General features: G+C 44.8%; 1 protein-coding gene across 3 annotated transcripts in view; it reads left to right on the forward strand.

Annotated features, from left to right (window-relative positions):
- Positions 1–21,624, forward strand: part of ldah (lipid droplet associated hydrolase) — a 229,875-nt gene that overhangs the window by 28,865 nt on the left and 179,386 nt on the right. For 2 of the 3 annotated variants that reach the window (XM_078399331.1, XM_078399330.1), the window contains exon 3: positions 1,083–1,245. The exons of the other annotated variant lie outside the window; for it this stretch is intronic. In XM_078399331.1, the coding sequence (XP_078255457.1) occupies positions 1,113–1,245 (133 nt within the window). In that variant the 5' untranslated portion in view covers positions 1,083–1,112. The remainder of the gene's footprint in view (positions 1–1,082; positions 1,246–21,624) is intronic. 3 annotated transcript variants of the gene reach the window in all.

Here is a 21,624-nt window from a genome sequence, read left to right on the forward strand (position 1 = left end):
AATATTATGGCTTTGTTCTCTTTGGCGGTGAAGCCTGTAGTGATCTTCATAAGGGAGTGCTTGGTTCAAACAGTGTCATCTTATGATCTTTTTACATATGGTACAAGTGGAAAAATCAGTTATTATAATAATTTATCACAGATGGGGAAAGACTGTGCAAGTAATTCTTTTGAATTAAGGCTCAGTGGTAGGAATTGCTTCAATTTCCTTTGATTTCCAGTTGAGATGCTCTAAATATGGCTGAAATTCTAAAGGAAAATCTAGCCAGGCATGTGTTTCAACTATGCATGTTAGAAGAACCAGCTTTCAGCACTGCCTCTGGTGAAAGTAAGCACAGTGGGCAATAATATTACTAATAATGCATTGTTTCAATTTACTGACACTAACATGAGCATTCCAATGTATTACAGATGCATACTTTTCTGATCATTGTCAGGCTTCAAAGTATTTTCCATAACCTGTTCATGGAAAGATGGACAGTAATTGAAAAATATTTGTGTAACTCTGCAGGAAAATTGAATTGTTTTGTAAGTACATGACCAACTAAAAGACAGGAAGGCAAGATTTTTCAGATTGTTTGATGATTGTGTGGTTCTTAAAAAAATTAAATGCATAGTAACAAGTGGATCAACAAACATGACCTTTAAGTCGTACAATAGTAATGAAATAATTTAGTGTTCAGAATAATTGCAGGTTCCCTTGAGGAAACAGCTTTAATATTTACCTTGCATTGTTGTTCTCCTTGTTTTATTGCCATGAAATAAAATTAATGTTACTGCAGCAATTATCATTTTTAAAATGTTTCAGTTGGCCTCACTTCTCCTGCTGTGGTAGCAAACTCCACATCGCTGTGCAATTTGAGCAGCTTTAAGCTTCAAACCTAAGTATGCCACCCATTTTAGAGTTGCACCATCCTCAAGGTGATTGGAAGCACCGCTGCATTCTCTGGGCTTCACGCAGTTGTAATTTGCATTACCTGTAGAATGCAGAATATTAGATGTGCTTTGAAATCTTAACAAAAGTTAATTACTCACCTTTCCCCTTCCCCAGCATAGGATACTGATTGCATGTTTTTGTGGCAGGTGTAAATTTTGTTTGGCTCAGTTTCCACCATGGAAGAACCGCAGGAAGAATTCTTCTATTGCAAAGGGGCTGCAACCCAGCTGTTAAAATTGGGATCCTTTGATTGCAGACCGAAAAAAGAATCAAAAACTTCCTCCAAGGTGTTGTTTCTGATTATTCCAGGTAAGGTATAAAATGTATTGTTTTCAAAACCAAACCAATTTAGAGATTTTCAAATCTTGAATACGCCAGCATACAAAAAACAACAGGCCCAAACATTTTGCAGAGATGCTATTCAGAATAATCACAAATTCAATGATTTCTACTTAGTGCGGTAGTATCCTAATAGCGTGAATAGTCTGAAGAAGGGTCTCAACCTGTAATGTCACCCATTCCTTCTCTCCAGAGATGATGCCGGTCCTGCTGAGTAACTCCAGCATTTTGTGTCTATCTTCTAATAGCGTGAATGATGTAAAATGGATCACATCAGTAGTGAAATTTCTGTTCCAAATTAAATACTTTAGTTCTGGTGATACAAATAATTCAAAAGTAAAGTTGCTCTCAAGACTCTAAAACAAATATGAAAATCCATGACAATTGATTTTGTTTCTTTTAGTCTTCCTGACGGTTAAGAGACGTTGCGTTTATTGTCAAATATCCTGGATAGTAGTTGCCAAAATGGCTTTGATAAAATAATCTTTCAAATGACTTTTAAAAGTAACCAATTAACTTTGTAGCCTTTGTACATTAACTTTGCTTCTTAACATCTAGCACTTTGTTTATTTTGCCAAACCTTTATGTTTTGAATTGAAATTATATTGTGTAACTATATTCCTAATCCAATGAAAGTTACAAGAATGAGGGAAAATGTTTATACTACCTTGATCTATCAGTCTGGAAAGTTACTGATGCCCACAATATTGCTCTCTTTGGCTGTTGGTTAAATGTTTATAGAAGCATATGTAAAGTGCAAAAATGGATTTTCAAAGATGGTAACAGCATTGAGAGTTTATAATAAGCAGGAGAGATTGAATAGGCCAATGGGCCTTTTTACTCTGAAGGAGAACTGCAGTATGTCTTTAAAATTGGTGGCAATGAAGCAGAGGTTTTGACATGAGGGGGTTGAATATTTGGGGTCATAAATATACTATTGTCACCACTGAGTCCAGCAAGGAATCGTGGGACAACATCCTTACACAGCAAGTGTTGAAAATGTAGAATTTGCTATTTCTTGGGGTAAATGAGGTATAGATTTACGAGTAAGCTAGATATAAACATGAGAAATGAATCACATCTTGACAATATGAGCAAAAGATTGGAGATCATTTGAAGCATAAACGCAGGCATAACCTTGTTGGACAAGATGCGCTATAAGTTCTGTAATGCATTACATGAAATGATTGTAGACGCAAGGAACTGCAGATACTGGTTTACAAAATTGACACAAAATATTAGAATAACTCAGTGGGTTAGGCAGCATCTCTGTTGAAAATGGATAGGTAACATTTTGGGGTTGAAACCCTCATTTAGTCTGCTTGCAGTGGGATTGGGGGGCAGGGGGGTGGCAGTGAGGTGGGGGAGAATACTGGAAGAGAAGTGGGGTTGGGACAAAACCTGGCAAGTGATAGGTAGATACAGTTTGTGTACGTGTGTGAGGGGGTGGGGGAGTTTGTATAGCAGATGGTTGGACAAAGGCCAGAGATGAGAAGGGAAAAACTGTGGGTTTGATTTGGTTCATTGTCACATGTACTCAGGTACAGTAAAAAGCTTTTTGTTGTGTGCTATCTAGTCAGCGAAAAGACTGTACATGATTACAATCAAACTGTCCACAGTGTACAGATACAGGTTAAAGGGTATAATATTTAGTGCAAGATAAAGTCCGATTTAAAGATAGTTTGCAGGTCTCCAATGAGGTAGATGGAAGGTCAGAACTGCTCTCTAGCTAGTGAGAGGCCGATTCAGTTGCCTGATAGCAAGCTGGGAATAAACTGTACCTGAATCTAGAGGTATGCTTTTACAAAATTCTGTGCCTCTTACCTGATGAAATAGAAGAGAAGAGAGAGTGACCTTGATTATGCTGGTGGCCTTGCTGAGGCAGCAGGAAGTGTAGATGGAGTAACTGGAAGGGAGGTTGGTTTGTGTGAATGTGTGGGCTACATCCACAACTCTCCTCAATTTCTTGTAGTCTTGGATGCAGCTGTTCCCAAACCATGCTGTGATAAATCCTGATAAAATGCTTTCTACGGCACATCTGTAGAGGTTGGTAAGGGTTGTTGGGGACGTGCTGAACCTCCTAAGCCTTCTTAGGAAGTAGAGGCTTTGATGTGCTTTCTTAGTCATAAGGAATAAGGAGCCAAAATTGTGAAGCCAGGGGAAGTAATGTAAGTGGAAGGGGAGAGGGAGAAATGGATGCACCTCCAGGTGGTTCACGGGGAAGAGTGGAGGGGGGTGGGGGAAGGTGTTGGAGGTTAGTTACCTAAAATTGGAGAATTCAATGTTCATACTGAGAATAGACACAAAGTGAGAGAATAACTCAGCAGGTCATGCAGCATTTCTGGAAAAAAAAAGTATATTTTTCTCCAGACATGCTGCCTGACCTGCTGAGTTACTCCTGCACTTTGTGTCTACCTTCGGTATATACCAGCATCTGCAGTTCTTTTCTACACTTAATGTTCATACTGTTAGGTTGTAAGCTACCCATACGGAATATGAGGTGCTGGTTCGCTTGCAGCCTCACTCTGGCAATAGAGTAGGCCCAGGACAAAAAGATCAGTGTGGGAATGGGAAGTATGGGATATGGTTGTTGTTGCTTTCACCCTGAGCTGAAGTTGACATCCTGCATGATTCTGGAAATATAACAGCTTTTAATCACACTATAGTTTTAGCCTGCTTACTCAACGTGTTGTAGCCATGTACCTGTAAATGTACAGATGTGAATATACAATATTGGAATATAACTGAAGGCTACAAATTGCACTTTGGGGTTTTAACAAAATGGGAATAGTCAAGGACCATCCTTATTGCATTTGCTGCTTTTCGAATCACCTGAAATTCCTGACATTTTTATGTCTCCTGAATTGTTTCTGAAGACAGTGCTTTTAAAACTTTAATGACATGAATGTCAGGGGAACACTTATTCATATCTCCTTTAATCCATTCATATAGATGTTCCTAGGTCAGGAATGGTGGTTGCCTGTGGTGGATCTGATGATGCCCTGCATTTTTGGAATTGGATCCAGCCATGTTTTGTCTTTTTGAGAATGGAATTAATTATTGCAGCAATGTAGCCAATTTGTGGATGCTGGGCATGATATTTACTGAAAATGCAGCTGAATTCCTAGGCTCTGTTCCAAAAGTTCCATCCAAACGTAACGGTCCAGTCAACTGAAAGAACTATGTATCTTCAAAAGCATAATCTTGGAGAAGCTTTTGGCCCAAATTGTTTAAAGACTTTGGGTTATTAAGTCCCCTCTGAGACATCAGCTGCTTCCCCTAACAACAAGTAATGTGGCTGTCCACAAGAGGAGATCAAATAGACCAAAAACTCCAGAATGTTGTCAAATATTTTGGATTATTGTAATAAGCTAAAAAAATGTATTTTGAAATGTTTTTAATAAGAAAGAGAAGTTTAGTCCAAAAATATGATGGAATATTAGAAAACCTTCCTATTTTGAAGCTTGATATTGATTTTAACACGGTATTATACCGTTACCCTACAATACACTTGAATATTTCAAATGACTGATTTTAACTATAAATAATTGCATTTAAACTCCCAGTTGTTCGATGATTGCACAATTATTTTCTTGGGGAAAAAAACATTGCATACAAGCAGTTTTTCAGTGAATTAATACATATGCTGAAGAAGTCTGATGCAGATTTTTAATTTCAGTATTTTAAGATTTGGGATTTTATATGCATTGTAGTCTTAAATGTGCATTAATGACTAAAACTAATTAGAAAATGCATGTATGTCTATCTATTTAATAATAATAATAATAATAATAATAATAATAATATTCATTTATTGTCATTGCAACGAGTACAACGAAATTAAAAAATAGCCAATCCTGACGGTGCGTACAAACATATATGCAATAAATGCAAAACAAATAAATACATAAATACAATTAAATACAATTATATTAAGTACAAGATTTTTTAACGGTGTTGCCTAGTGCAAAGGTAGTGTTCAGTTCTCGTATGGCCCTGGGGTAAAAACTGTTCTTAAGTCTGTTTGTTCGGGATTTGATCGACCTGAAACGTCGACCAGAGGGCAGATGAACAAACAGACGGTGGCCGGGGTGGGATGGATCTTTTATTATTTTGCCTGCTCTACTGAGGCAGCGTAGGCTGAACAGGTGCTCCAGGGAGGGCAGTGAGCAGCCGATGATCTTCTGGGCCGTCGTGATGACCCTCTGAAGGGCCTTCCTGTCCTTTTCTGAGCAGCTGGCATACCATGTGGTTATACAGTATGCCAGCACACTCTCGATGGAGCAGCGATAGAAGGACAACATGAGCTTCTCCTGCAGGTTGGTTTTCCTGAGGATCCTCAGGAAGTGGAGTCTCTGCTGTGCCTTCTTTACTGTGGTGATGGTGTTGGTAGACCAGGTAAGATCCTCTGCGATGTGCGTACCCAGGAACCTGAAAGCTGGTACCCTTTCCACACAGACCCCATTGATGTAGAGTGGGTCGTAATCTCCACTGGTTTTTCTAAAGTCAATTATAAGTTCCTTTGTTTTGGAGGAGTTCAGGACCAGATTGTTCACTGAACACCATGCTGCCAGCCTTTGGATTTCATCCCTATAGGCTGTCTCATCTCCTTCTGAGATGAGTCCAACCACAGTCGTGTCATCCGCGAACTTGATGATGGTGTTGGTGGGATGGGTGGGGGCGCAGTCGTGAGTGTAGAGGGAGTAAAGGATGGGGCTCAACACACAGCCCTGTGGTGAGCCGGTGCTCAGTGTAATGGTGGAGGAGAGGTGAGGGCCTATTTTGACGGTCTGGGGGCGGTTGGTCAGGAAGTCCTTGATCCATTGGCAGATGGTTTGGGAAAATCCAAGGTCGGAAAGTTTGGTGACCAGTCTGCTCGGGATGACCGTGTTAAAGGCAGAGCTGAAGTCGAGGAAGAGCATCCTCACATAGCTCCCCTGGTGTTCAAGGTGGGTCAGTGCAGTGTGAAGAGCAGTGTCGATGGCATCCCCTGTAGACCTATTTGCTCTGTACGCAAACTGGTGTGGGTCGAAGGTGGGTGGGAGGCTGGCTTTGATGTGCTGCAGGACCAGTCTCTCGAAGCACTTTGTGATGACCGGTGTGAGTGCTACCGGACGGTAGTCGTTAAGACCGCTGATGACAGACTTTTTCGGCAGTGGGATGATTATGGCGGACTTCAGGCAGGGAGGGATGGTGGATTTTAAAAGGGACAGGTTGAAGATTTTTGTGAAGACCTCAGATAATTGGTCTGCACATTCCCTCAGCACTCTGCCCGTCACACCATCGGGGCCTGCAGCTTTCCTGGGATTCACTGCTCTGAGCACGCGCTTAACATCATACTCCTGCACAGTGAAGGTGTTGCTGTCAGGTGCTGGAGAGGGTGTTATGTCTGCCACTGTAGCTTTCACCTCGAAACGAGCAAAGAAACAGTTAAGTTCCTCTGCCAGCGAGGCGTCGCCGTCGGCAGTCGTGCGGTTGCTGGTCTTGTAGTTGGTGATGTGCTGGATGCCTTGCCATACCCGCCGTGGGTCATTGTTGGAAAAGTGGTCCTCAATCTTCCTCTTGTAGGACGCTTTGGCATCCTTGATGCCTCTCTTCAGGTTGGTTCTAGCAGCACTGTATAGAGCTCTATCACTAGACCTGAAGGCGGTGTTACGGTCCTTGAGGAGAGACCTGACATCCTTTGTCATCCAGGGTTTTTGATTGGGATACAACCGGATGCGTTTGTCGACGGTGACATTGTCAACACAGTTTTTGATGTAGCAAAGTACAGTTGATGTGTACTCCTCCAAGTCCTGATCCTCAAAAATATCCCAGTTGGTCCTTTCGAAGCAATCCTGCAGCTGCGAGGAAGCTCCTTCAGGCCATGTCTTAACAGTCTTTATGGTGACTGGAGCTTTCCTCCTGAGTGGGGTGTATGCTGGAGTTAGGAATATTGACAGTTACAACCCATTTGCTAATTTTGTAACTTATTTTATCAAAGATTGAAATTTGTAGAAGGTTGAAACGTGATCGTTCAAATGTGTGTTTTTACATTTTACCTGTTGAAGTACAAAGGGAAAAACATAGCAGTCATAATTCAGTTCATTAATTTAATTTATAACATTCGTGATCAGATTTTAACTTAAGGCTGTAAGAATTTTTGCTTTGGCTGTTATTTTTATATTTTCCAGTGAAGCATTTTCCAAGTCTTACTTTTGTTTGGGCCAGATATGATGTATTACTTCACTGAGAGTCATCTTCAATCATATTGATGGCCAAAACTCTGCAGCTTTGTAATTCCACTTGGATAAAGATATGAAATTCAAAATACTGGCATTACTACAACTTTAATTTTAACTAAACTTTGTCTTATTGAAGTCTGTTCCTTTAAAATATGATAGTACTGGAATTATCCTTGTATTTAAAATCATATTTGCATAATTTTCATTTCAAAATGTTTGATAGGGGCTAACTTTAAATATATAGTATTTTCACCAAAAACGTGGGTTAGAATATGAATCGATATGCTGGTAAAATCTGTAGTATTTGCAAATTGAAATTTGGCTCAATACAGGCCAAAAGGTTCTGTTAAAATGAGAGGCAAGCAGGACATATTAAGAAAAGCATTTATCAAGTACATTTGCTCTTTACGTGCCTTTTAACTATATTACTTCACAACTTCTCAATTTATTTGGCCACCGCATATCCCTGTTTCTCATAAAATGAATCAAGACCATTGATTTGCTTGTTTTCAAATTTGGAGCATATTGCATGATCAAAGAGTTTTACAAAATAGGGTACTTTATGTTGGTGTAGAAGCAAAACATGAAGCTGCAAAGGTTCTATCTATTGTATATAAAAGGTAAATTATTTTTCCTTCAAATTATTGAAGATTATTAAAGTGGTCAATGAGTTGTACCCTTATGACCATCAAAAAAATAAAAAATTCTAATGTGTGGATAAAAGGTTGAATTTCTCACATTTTCTGGAGGTAGTGTTAACCTATTCTGTTAACTTAACTCTAATTCTTTACTGTTTCCTTCAGGAATCGTGCTTCACTTTTTGGGGGGATTGTTAATATTCCCTGGATTAGCATATTTTTCATTGATTTACCATATTTTTCTATGATTTCATGAATTTTTAAAAAAAGGTAAAAGTAAACAAGTTTCTTTCCTTGTATAATTTTTTTAAAGACTCATTTTTAGAATGGGTCTCAAAATGTTAAAAGGTTATATACTACTCGGAAACAAAAGTTGTTCCATCACATGTGGCGGAAATGCTCCAGATTCCTCTGCAAGCATGTATGTATTTGTGCATCTCAGCGGACTTTTTGAGATGTGCTTCACACTATTTGCCTATTCCACTCGTATGTCTAGTGATGTACAATGAGTGTCCTGCAATTCCCCAATATTTATCGTCAGTCCACTGAGCATGTGCCATATTAGACCTGACGAAGGATCAGGGATTACGTCCTTTTCAATGGAAAGGATTGGCTGCAAAGGAGATAGTTTAAAAAATGCCTAAAGAATGAGGAGGAGATAATGAGGAGGAGATAATGAGGAGGAGATAATGACTTTTCTTTGCCTTCCATCACAGTGAGGGTGTGCCTGGAGCAATCACTGTGATGGCTGTTTGTGTTAAAATTGTATCTGTGTGTCCTGTGCTTTTTGTTGTCTACTGCCGGACCCTGACGTGAGAGGACGCAGGCGCTGTTTGTTCGCCACTTCTCCGTCAGGATAGTTTGTCTGTTTGTTTTTATGTTATGACTGTTTTTGTAAAGCGCTTTGAGCACCTGGTAAAGCGCTATATAAAATAAATGCTTATAATTATTATATTATTAAAGCTTACCTTGGTGATGTGATTTAATTTTGAGTTCTGTTGAATGTTTCTGAATATTAGATATTCGCAAACATTTCCATTTGTTAATAGTTTAAACATTTGCACAAGTCTCAGGGTAAAGCATTTGTATGAGGGTGGGTTGTTGTACCCTTGTATGTTATACTATTTTTATCTGAAGGGTCTGCGTTACTTGCGGCCTTGTCTGCTGGTTGGAGTTTGCTTCACTGAAGGCGTTGCCTCAAATGTTTGGTTACAATACATGCTGATGCAGGTGAATTTCAAGCCTGGATGGGTTGCCATTGTCATAGAAGTCAGTGCCTTTAATGGCTGTCGTAGTTATAGACCCTAATGCAAGATATTTTATGATGGTTGAATGTCCAAATGTTGTGATCTGCATCAATCAGTATTCCTCTTAAATAATTTGGAATCAAGAATAATTATTTTATTGTTTACCTTGTTGGCCATCATTGTATTTATTGCAAGACTGGTTATTCAATGGGCTGGAATACCACAGGCATCCAAATTAAGCCACGCGTCAGACATTTCTATGTAGGAATGTTTCAGATCCATCTACTTATGGTACATAATAAGATGTGAATTGTTGCAATGAAGAGCTGGAAGAGTATTAAAGACAGATTGAATGCTATGTTTGCATTGTGAAGCTCATAGTTATCCGTCCAAAGGAAGAGCATTCAAAAGTGGATTAAAACAATCTAGTTTGATATATGGAAGGTATCACAAAATGTTGGAGTAACTCAGCGGGTCAGGCAGCATCTCTGGAGAGAAGGAATGCGTGACGTTTCGGGTCGAGACCCTTCTTCAGACTGATGTCGGGGGGCGGGATAAAGAAAGGATATAGGTGGAGACAGGAAGACAGTGGGAGAATTGGGAAGGGGAGGGGAAAGAGAGGGACAGAGAAGCTATCTAAAGTTAGAGAAGTCAATGTTCATACCGCTGGGCTGTAAGCTGCCCAAGCGAAATATGAGGTGCTGTTCCTCCAATTTGCGGTGGGCCTCACTATGACACTGGAGGAGGCCCATGACAGAAAGGTCAGACTGGGAGTGGGAGGGGGAGTTGAAGTGCTCAGCCACCGGGAGATCAGGTTGATTAAGGCGGACTGAGCGAATGTGTTGAGCGAAACGATCGCCGAGCCTGCGTTTGGTCTCGCCGATGTAGAGAAGTTGACATTTGGAACAGCGGATGCAACAGATGAGATTGGAGGAGGTGCAGGTGAACCTCTGCCTCACCTGGAAAGCCTGTTTGGGTCCTTGGATGGAGTCGAGGGGGGAGGTAAAGGGACAGGTTGTGCATCTCCTGCGGTTGCTGGGGAAAGTGCCTGGGGAGGGGGTGGTTTGGATGGGAAGGGACGAGTGGACCAGGGAGTTATGGAGGGAATGGTCTCTGCGGAAAGCAGAAAGGGGAGGAGGTGGGAAGATGTGGTCAGTAGTGGGATCCCGTTGGAGGTGACGGAAATGTTGGAGGATAATTTGTTGGATACGCTGGCTGATGGGGTGGAAGGTGAGGACAAGGGGGATTCTGTCCTTGTTACGAATGGGGAAGGGGGAGCAAGAGTGGAGCTGCAGGATATAGAAGAGGCCCTAGTGAGAGCCTCATCTATAATGGAAGAGGGGAAGCCCCGTTTCCTAAAGAATGAGGACATCTCTGAAGCCCTAGTGTGAAACCTCGTCCTGGGCGCAGATGCGGCATAGACGGAAGAATTGCGAGTAGGGGATAGACTTTTTGCAGGAGACAGGGTGGGAAGAAATGTAGTCCAGATAGCTGTGGGAGTCAGTGCGTTTGTAGTAGATGTCGGTCACTAGTCTGTCTCCTGTGATGGAGATGGTGAGATCCAGAAACGATAGTGAGATGTCGGAGATGGTCCAAGTATATTTAATTCCAGATAGCTGTCCTGTCTCCACCTATATCCTTTCTTTATCCCGCCCCCCCCAACATCAGTCTGAAGAAGGGTCTCGACCCGAAAAGTCACCCATTCCTTCTCTCCAGAGATGCTGCCTGACCCGCTGAGTTACTCCAACATTTTGTGATACCTTCGATTTGTACCAGCATCTGCAATTATTTTCCTAGTTTGATATATGAATGTTTTCTTCCCGAGGCTTCCAACAATCCACGATAAATGTTCACTTATTATCCAAAAAAGATTAAAAAACTTAAGAATAGGTTTAATTTAGATTGTTACATTATACACATTTGGCATTATTCAATTATGTGCCAACTTTTTTCGGATCTATGTAACACCCAGTCAATTTCTGTTGAACCATACAGCAAGCAACCACCTATGTCGGTACTTATCTGTATGTAAGCAATAACTATTTTAAAATATCAAATTTCAATTTCCCTATATTTGCTATTTTGAGGGACATTTTAATGCCATTCTCTGGGGTTGTTGGTTTCATTGTCATATTGTCATATTCTCAAGCTCAGTTGGTAAACCTATTTTGAATAACCTGCATATTTTTTTCCAGTTCCCTATCCGACACATAGTTAATACAGCTAAGTTTGTAATTGTTTCTCAAGTGTTGGTATTTTTTTTGCTTCTCCCACTTTCCTTATTTTATTAGAATCTTTTCCTTTATTATATTTGGTGTGTGAAGTAAGGAATACACGCGGTTATTGCTTATAATGGTTACGATTTTGTAAAGAGCTACTGAAGATGGTGCAAGGAAGCTTCATAATTATTTTACCTGCTAGGAAGTGATACTGAGATTGGTTTTCTTTTCACTTGAGAAAAGAAGGCTGATCCGAAAGATCCCATTCAATGTCCTTTTTCTCTTTTGTCAGCCCTATGCCATTAGTGGTAAACACAAATTAATTCTATTTTTGATATCATAAAAAGTATAGTTTATCCAATTAGTATACTAGTCATATAAAAAGTAATGTTATAATTTATGTGGTACAGCTTGTTTGGCTTTTAACTCTTGAATAGTGTTAGAAAAACAATGGCATCCGTGAGATATCCTCAAACTTTCTGGAAACCAAGATCTTGGAATCTTTCATCCCGGGAGTCATTTATTGAATAGTTTTGTACAATGAATATTAATAAGGTGGGTAATACCAACCAGAAACTGGGCTGATGTTCTTCATGTAGTATCTCCGCCTAGTTTTTCAATATTAAGATTGCAGGGCATCAGATGATACCTGGAAGCTTGTGGGCAGATCTGTTCCAATGATCTAAACAACCTGGTGCAATCAATATTGACATCTGTGGTGTTTGTGATGGTATAATCCTGTTTTATTAACTCACTTGTATAACAGTCTGAAGAAGGGTCTCGACCTGAAACGTCACCCATTCCTTCTTTCCTGAGATGCTACCTGACCTGCTGAGTTACTCCAGCATTTTGTAAATAAATACCTTCGATTTGTACCAGCAACTGCAGTTATTTTCCTACATCACTGGTATAAAGTACTTTTAAAGTATACCAATTGAACCCATTGGGCCCATTCCTCGTAGAGGGGGAACAGGGAAGGGGAGTGGTGTCACTGAGTGAGCCCTGGACCCAAAGCCTCCTGTATTGGTGTAGCATCCTCAACCCCCCACTCAATCCCCCTTATCCCCCCTCCTCCCCCCACTGACCCACTCCATCCCCCCTACCCCACCCCTACTTGTCCCTCCCCTGCCCCCACCCCCACTCCCCCAGCCCTGCCTCCACCCCTATTCCCCCCTCCCCACCCCTATTCCCCCCTCCCCCTCCCCTCCCCTCACTCTCCCCTCCTCCCCACCCCCACTCTTCCCCACACTCCCACCCTGTAGATCAGTGCATGTTCCTTTAACATAGTGACCTCACCACTACTAACCACTCCCCATTGTCTCTTGTATAATTGTAGCTTCCCCACCTCCAGCTCGCTCTCTAGTTCCGGTGATGACCACGGACAGCTAGGGCATAACATGTGTGTAGTGAAATTAATAAACAATATCCAGTAAAAGACTCTGTGTGCAAAGGACGTCTCTTTACATGGTGTCAGAGCGGTAGACTTGCGTCTCCTGTTTATCGGGTTTTTATTTTTAGCATTTGTTCGTCCCAGTTGTGTCCCATCCTTCCACTTTGCCATGGCTCCCTCGTGTCGTCGTCCGGACACGCTTGTTTTTGATGAGGACATAGTGCACCGCTGGACTGTCTTCCAGCGGGACTACGAGCACTATATAGCGATTGCCCATCCTGATGCAACTGCTGCGATAAAAGCTCACCTGCTCCTCAACCTGGCTGGTCCGGAGGCAATGGAACGCTATGCGTCGTTCGAATTCGTCCCTCCGGAGGACCGCAACGACCCGGTATGTCTCATGGCTAAGTTCACTGCCCTGTGCGATATACCCACCAATAACATTATCGAACGTTTCAACTTTTTCTCGCGGCGTCAGACTCCAGGGGAGCACGTTGACGCCTTCATTGCATCTTTAAGGCATATGGCTCGGCGGTGCCGCCTTCAAACGATTACACCCGACGAGATGATCAGGGACGTCCTGGTCAACGGTCTCCTAAACTCTAAGCTGCGGGATGAGCTCCTGATGAAGCCTGACCTGTCGCTAACGGACGCCATACATGCCGCACGCATGGCCTCTGCTGTTGGCTCAGTATCTCGGCCGGCGCCCCAGGACATAAATTTCACCGGCCGCCGGCGATTGAATGACCCGCAGACCAGGGTCACCCCCTCCGCGCCCACTATGGTCACCCCTCGCAGATGCCCAAACTGCAACTTCTCGTCACACAGGTATAACGTTTGCCCAGCGCAGGGCAAAACTTGTAATTCCTGCGGGAGGCAGAACCATTTTTCTGCAGCTTGTCGTTCTCGTGGGAGACCTGTCCCTGCTCCTAGAGGGAGTCTAAACAACCTTGCGACCGATGATAGCGCAACCGGTTCCCGGTACCAACATGAGGAACTCCATGGCTCAGATACGACTTCCTCCCATGGAGACTCTATGCTGTTTTCGCTTTTGGGTGCACCTGCATTGATAACGGATCCATCCGTGCATGTTACAGTCAATGGACACTCCTTCCCTGCCAAGGTCGATACTGGGGCTTTTGCAAATGTTATGTCTGTGGGCCTCTTCGAGCAGATAAGCTCGGGGGAGAGGGTTACTCCTGACAACTCCCGCCTCCATGCCTATGGGGGAGGCGTTCTGATTGCCGTGGGAAAGGCAACGGTTATCTGTACTGTTCTGGAGACCTCTCGGCCCCTCACGTTCCTCCTGCTAGCATCTGACAACGTCACCCTGCTGGGCGCCCGTGCATGCCAGGACTTTGGTTTGGTCTCATTCCACCACGACATCCACCTGGTGCAGGCCCCCATGGACCCCCTGATCGAGTACCCTGACCGATTTGATGACGTCCTGGGGAAGCTGCCCTGTGCCTACAAGATCGTTGTGGACCCGGGGGTCGACCCAGTGGTCAGACCGGCCCACCGTGTGTCTTTTGCCATGAAGGGCCGCGTGGAGTCCACACTACGTGGCATGGTGGACATGGGCATCCTCAAGGAGGTGAGTGCCCCCACCCAGTGGGTCTCCACCATGGTGGTCGCTGCCAAGAAGGACGCGAGCGAGATCAGGATCTGCATCAACCCCAAGGACCTGAACCTGGCTATTAAACGCCCGCACTACCCCATGCGGACGGTGGAGGACGTCGCGGCACAGGTCGGTCCAGCCACAGTTTTCTCGGTCCTGGATGCCAAGAGCTCCTTTTGGCAGATCCCGCTGGATGCACGTTCCTCCTTCCTGACCACCTTCAGCACACCGTTCGGCAGGTTCCGTTTCCTCCGCATGCCTTTTGGGATCAACTCGGCAAGCGAGGTTTTTCAGCGTACGATGGAGCAGCTGTTTGCTGGGTTGCCGTGCGCCATCATTGTGGATGACATCCTGGTGTACGGGAGGGACGTCGCTGAGCATGACCGACACCTCCGCCAAGTCCTGGACAAGGCTCGTGAGATCAATCTCAAGCTTAATCGAAGGAAGTGTCGGTTCCGCGTTGAGGAAGTCACCTACGTCGGCCACGTTTTCACGGCGGGGGGCCTGAAGCCAGACCCCGAGAAGACGGCGGCGATCACCAAAATGCCCGCTCCCACTGACGTGCCCGGCCTGCAGCGCTTCCTGGGCATGGTCAACTACTTGGGTAAGTTCATACCCGACCTCAGCGAACTGAGTGCCCCCCTGAGGGAGCTGACCAAGAAGGACAATGCCTGGGTCTGGCTCCCGCACCACCAATCGGCCTTCGTGGCCCTGAGGTCCAGACTCGCACGGACCCCCACTTTGCAGTTCTTCGACCTGAACAGGCCAATCGTCCTCACCTGCGATGCATCTCGGTTCGGCCTTGGTGCTGCCTGCCTGCAGCTCTACGACGACCGACAGCTGCCCGTCTCCTATGCCTCTCGCACAATGACCCCTGCTGAACAGCGCTACGCCCAGATAGAAAAGGAGCTCCTTGCCGTGGTGTTCGCGTGCTCCAAATTCAGAGACTACGTTCTTGGAAAAACTTTCACCATCGAAACTGACCACCAGCCGCTGGTCTCTATTTTAAACAAGCCCATCCACGCAGCCTCGTCCCGCTTGCAGCGAATGATGCTGCAGCTGCAGCGTTTCACATTCGAAATCGTGTACCGCAAAGGCAAGGAGATGTTCGTGGCAGACACTTTGTCCCGTGCCCCACTACCTTCCACTTCCCGCCATCCGTACGAATCGGCTGACCTGATGGTGTTGAACGTCAACATCGTTCCATCTTGGCAGATGCAGTCACTGGTCACACACACTGCCGCTGATCCGAACCTTCAACAGCTTGAGGGCGTCATCCGCCGTGGCTGGCCTGAACGACGGTCTTCCCTGCCGGCTGGTGCCGTGCCCTACTTCCTGGTTCGGGATGAACTGGTGCTGCACGCGGGCGTGGTGGTGAAGGGTCACAAGGTTGTGGTGCCGGCTGCGCTGCGAGATCACTACTTCCAGACTGCCCACAACGGACACCCAGGGGTGGAGGCCACGTTATCCCAGGCCCAAGCACAGTTTTACTGGCCTGGCATGGTCAAGGACATCCGGGACAGGGTCTCCGCCTGCGCTGCCTGCAACAGCCTATTACCTCATCAGCAGCGCCAGCCTCTCCTGCAGCAGCCGGCTCCCGAGTTGCCGTGGATGGCTGTTGCCGCCGATATTTTCGAGTGGCGTGGCAAACACTACCTGGTCCTGGTGGACTCCTACTCCAGCTGGTTCGAGGTGGACCTGCTGCCGTCCCTCACGTCTGCTGCCGTCATCGGGAAGCTTCGCCGCCACTTCTCTACCTTTGGTTCCCCGGCATCCCTCCAGTCCGACAACGGCAGCCAGTTTACCAGCGCGGAGTTTGCTGCTTTCGCCACCCGGTGGAACTTTCGCCACATCACCAGCAGCCCCGAGTACCCGCAAAGCAATGGACTTGCAGAGCGCGCTGTCCGCAGCGCTAAGGAACTGATGGAACGTTGCCGGCTTGACAGTTCGGACTTGTACCTTGCCCTCCTCAACCTCCGCAACATCTCCCGGGACCCCGCGCTCGGTTCCCCTGCCCAGCGCCTCATGTCCCGCACCACTAGACCCCCTATCCCCGTCTCCCAGCAATCCCTGCAACCCACGGCTCGGAGCCCTGCCGCTGTCAGGGAGCGCTTCACTGAAAAGCAGCTCATTCAGAAGCGCTCCTTTGACAAATCGTCCCGTCCCCTTCCACCTCTGTTCGCTGGCCAGGTTGTCCGGATGGAGTCCACCTCCGGTCACCACCGGCTGGCCGTGGTCGTCGGCAATGCTGACTCTCCACGGTCGTACCTGGTCAACTACGAGGGCACCGTGTATCGTCGTACCCGCCAGCACCTGATGCTGGTAAACGAGCCTGCACCGCCTCCCGCGGTCCCGTATTCACCTCCCGTCCAGTCCCCGGTGCCTGATGCGCCTCCTGCTCCGGTACATCCGCAGTCGCCCCAGCCCCCTTCCCCTCCCTCGCCTGCGCGTGTATCGCTTCCCAGTCCTCCTCCTTCCCCTGGTTCCCCAGCCTCTGTACCCGCACCCGTCCAGGCTGTTCCTTCGACCGGAGGGGATGGTGGGTTGCGCACCCGCTCTGGGAGAGTGGTCAGGCCGCCTGTCCGGTACGGTGTGTACGAGTAGTCTGTGTACGAGTAGTCTGTGTTGTGCTGCATTCTATCTGCTCCCTGCTTGTAGTTTGAGCCTAGCGCATGAGCCGTGGTCACTTTTGTTTCCAAGAGGAAGGATGTAGATCAGTGCATGTTCCTTTAACATAGTGACCTCACCACTACTAACCACTCCCCATTGTCTCTTGTATAATTGTAGCTTCCCCACCTCCAGCTCGCTCTCTAGTTCCGGTGATGACCACGGACAGCTAGGGCATAACATGTGTGTAGTGAAATTAATAAACAATATCCAGTAAAAGACTCTGTGTGCAAAGGACGTCTCTTTACACACCCCCACTCTCTCCTCCCCCACCCCACTCTCTCCTGCCCAGATAGATAGATAGATAGATAGATGGATAGATGGATGGATGGATGGATGGATGGATGGATGGATGGATGGATGGATGGATGGATGGATGGATGGATGGATGGATGGATGGATGGATGGATGGATGGATGGGTGGATGGATGGATGGATGGGTGGATGGATGGATGGATGGATGGATGGATGGATGGATGGATGGATGGATGGATGGATGGATGGATGGATGGATGGGTGGATGGATGGATGGATGGAAAGAAAGAACTTGGTAGGAGATTGTTTATCCTTCTGCTTGCTTGCTATTGACAGCAAATTTGTCATGAGCTTACACAACCTCCAGCCTGAGGACAGCCTCCAAAGATATTGGCTAAATGTATGTAGATGTGTTTTCATCTCCCTTGGTAATCATTCCGTGGACCACGCCAGGTGGAAACATCGCATACCTGTATTGATCTGCAAGTACCTTGAGAAATATTCAAATTAAGGATTGAAAGACTTTGTGTCGCATGGTTCATAACTTTCCACACACAGCAATATCATCAGGAATATCTAGTGATGTGGCAGAAAGCCACCATGAAGAGGAGCAATTTGAAGAGGATCATGCATTGCATTGCCTTTGTAGTTCTGCCTGCATAATATTTACATAATATTTGCTTTAAAACCTCCATGCAGCTCATAAATCTGTGTAACATCTGGTTAAACACTATTCAAGCATTTGAAGACATTCTTGAAACACAAGGACTACTTTGTAGCCAGTGTCATTAAATGTGCCTATGTCAGTACTGCATGTGTGTGTGTGCTTCGAAGATCCTGCTCCTTGATGATGGTATTGCATATGTGACTAACCTTGTGTTTCATCTGGCTGCTTCTTCAGCAGCAGAAGTATCTGATCCCTGTTGTATATCATTGTGGTTTCTTGATATTGAGGATATCATTGTATAGTTTGAATGAGTTCTGAGCTGGACTCAATCTAATAATGTATAACTGATTATTTGAAATGCCTGGAACTTGAGTGGTGCTGAACTGGCAAATTTTCTGAATCTGTAGGGGAGTGTGGGAACTGTGGTATCGGTGAGTCTCGGAGAGCTTTGGAAACATTACTAGCTGGGCAACATACAAACATCTGAATTTCCAAACTATCCGAAAGTGGATTATCAGAATTTTACTGTAACTACAGCATTTCCTCAACAATGCAGACAGTCCTTGGGCACTGTTCTGCGTCATGTACGTCTTGAGGAAAAGTCAAAGAGTTAGAGTACTACCTATGCATATCCCAGCTTTTCCATGCTGTAGAACCCCCTCTGGCAATGCCCACTATTTGCTACAACTGCAAAGCTACTGACACTGATGCTGTCATTTGAAGCTGTGTTTCAGTGGGTCTCTCTAATGCACATTATAACTGGAAATGACAAGTATTCCCCAGCAGAACCTCAGATGTTCATGTCAGCAGTGTAAGTGTTCAGGGAATATGATTCATGTCTTCAGGGTTTTGATAGCAGTTGTACTTGGAGTTGTTACATGATGCCCAGTGGGTTATAAATTTGGAAGATTGTATTGAAAACCTTTGTACAAACAGACATTGCCTTCACTTCAGTCACCATCTCCATCACAACGCCTTCCGTCCCTGACCGACGAACGAGGACAGACATGTGGAAGTGAGGACGCTGCTGCCAAGGGTGGGAACAAAGGAGGACCTGGCATGGGGGGACCGCCATGAGGGAGGGGGGAAGTGCAATGGAGGAACCGGCGTGGTGGGCCCGCTGTGAGGAGGAGGGGGGGAAGAACAACGAACAATGGAGAACCTGGCGTGGGAGGGCCACCGTTAGGGAGGGGGGAAGAACAAAGGTGGATGGAGGGGGGGGGGGGGATTTGTATCTTTGTAAGCGCCCTTTATGGGCGATTATTTGCATACCTTGGGTATGCAAGCAAAGAATTTCACTGTGACTTGTCATTAGTGACAATAAAGTATTCAATTCAATTCAAAGTTTGGCATGAGCTGCAATAATTGTGCCAGTGTTTAATAATGCTCAAAATCTGATCTCGTGGGTTCCAGATTTTCATGCTCATCACCCAAGATGAAAGAAATTTTGAATGGTGGAGCCGTCTCACTCATGTGCGCTGCATCTCTTTTTATGCTGGATTTCATTCTCCGGTAAGTCAGTTTAACTGAGAAAAAAAGGTACATAGGAACTTTTAAAGTTCAGTGGTAGTCAGTGCTGCAGTTCTTCATGGAATGTAGGGGTGCAGGTACAAAGTTCCATGAAGGTGGACAGGGTGGCAAAGGAAGCATGGGAAGGAACTGCAGTGGCTAGTTTGTACAGAAGGTGCTGAAGTAACTCAACAGTCATGCAGCAAAGTCCTGTCTGAAGAAGGGTTCTGACCCAAAACGTACCCATCCTTTTTCTCCAGTGATGCTGCCTGACCTGCTGAATTACTGGTGTCAATCGTGGTGAAGGAAGTGTTTGGTACACCCGCCTTCTTCGGTTAATGTATTATGTACAGGAGTTGATGTTGTGTTATAAACTGTACAGGACGTTGGTAAGGCTGTATTGTACAGTTCTGCTGGTCCTACTACAGGAATGATATTCATCTAGAAATGGTGCAAAAAAAGATTTATAATGTTACTGGGACTAGAGGTCTTGAGCTATGTGGAAAGGCTGGAAAGACTGGATCTTTATTTCCTGGAGTGCAGGAGGCTGAAAGATGACCTTAGAGAGGTTTGTAAAATTGTGTGGCATTGAAGCTAAAGCATCCTCAGTCTTTTCCCAATGGTAGGGGAATCAAAAACAATAGAGCATAAGTTTATGGTGAGAGGAGGAAAATGTAAAAGGGACCCGAGGGCAACTTTTTCCATACAATTGGTGGTGCATTCTTGAAATGGGGCAGTGGTCAAGGCGGGAACAATTACAAGATTGCAAAGTCACTTGGAGGGTGATGGCAAAGGTTTGGAGGGACATGGGCCGGGCACAGGCAAAAGGAATTGGCTTGGTTAAGCAACTAAGTCAGCATGCAGGAGTTGTGCCAAAGGTGTGTAGAAAAGAACTGCAGATGCTGCTTTAAACTGAAGATAGACATGAAATGCTGGAGTAACTCAGCGGGACAGGCAGCATCTCTGTAGAGAAAGAATTGGTGACGTTTCGGGTCGAAACCCGTCTTCAGTTGCGCTGAAGGGGCCTGTTTCTGTGCCGTATAGCCCCATACCTTTTAACCTTATGACATTAGTTGTAAATGGTGGTGAGCATTATATTTGACCTCAATACATTTGCGCGTTGCATTTTAAATGGTGCAAAATGCGAATGGGTTTTACTGTAGAAATTCCGCTTCGAACAGCATGAACAAATTTTCTGGGAGCAATAAAAATTCATTTAAATTAATTCTGGCACTACTTTGGCAAAACCCAAGGGTAGAGAAAGCCAAAAGGGAAAAGATTTGTACAGGAAATGACCTATTAAGCAGCTATTTTGGAACAAAGGAATAAGAATTTTATTTTGAAGACTGTATCGCTTTAAAAGATTTATTTCTCCAACGTTTGTACCAAGTTGATTATCAGGTTTTAGCAGGAAATTTGAAAATGTGTTGATATGACAAATTGAGAAATAATGCAACTTGGGGGGTAAAATCTGTGATTGTGCTATCAAACAGTCAGCACAGGCCCAAAGGGCTGAATGGCCTTCATTATTATTGAAAGCATCAATGATCCTTTTAAATATACTAACCAATGTCTAGCCTTGGTGCTCCTATATAATGTTTTGTGCCAGTGCCAAGACAATGAAATTTGACCAAAGTACATGTAAAGAATGTGTCGTCCTAGTTAGAATGAATTTTAATACTCCCTTGTTAATAATAATCCTTAACAGTGCCCTCTCCATAATATAATCCTCATGAGTATGTGTTCTATATTCCTCACCCAATGTACTTTTTGATATTCTTCCTTGTTTCATCAAGAAAATCTTAATCGTCTAGTGCAGCTGATTAGTAAACTTCAAACAGGCATGTTTAAAATCTGACGTTATTCATTTCGAATTTGCACCTAGTCGCCGCCAAACAGCAGCCTTCATTCAAAT

Source organism: Rhinoraja longicauda, chromosome 5 (assembly GCF_053455715.1).
Source record: "Rhinoraja longicauda isolate Sanriku21f chromosome 5, sRhiLon1.1, whole genome shotgun sequence".
In the NCBI taxonomy this organism is placed as follows: Eukaryota; Metazoa; Chordata; class Chondrichthyes; order Rajiformes; family Arhynchobatidae; genus Rhinoraja; species Rhinoraja longicauda.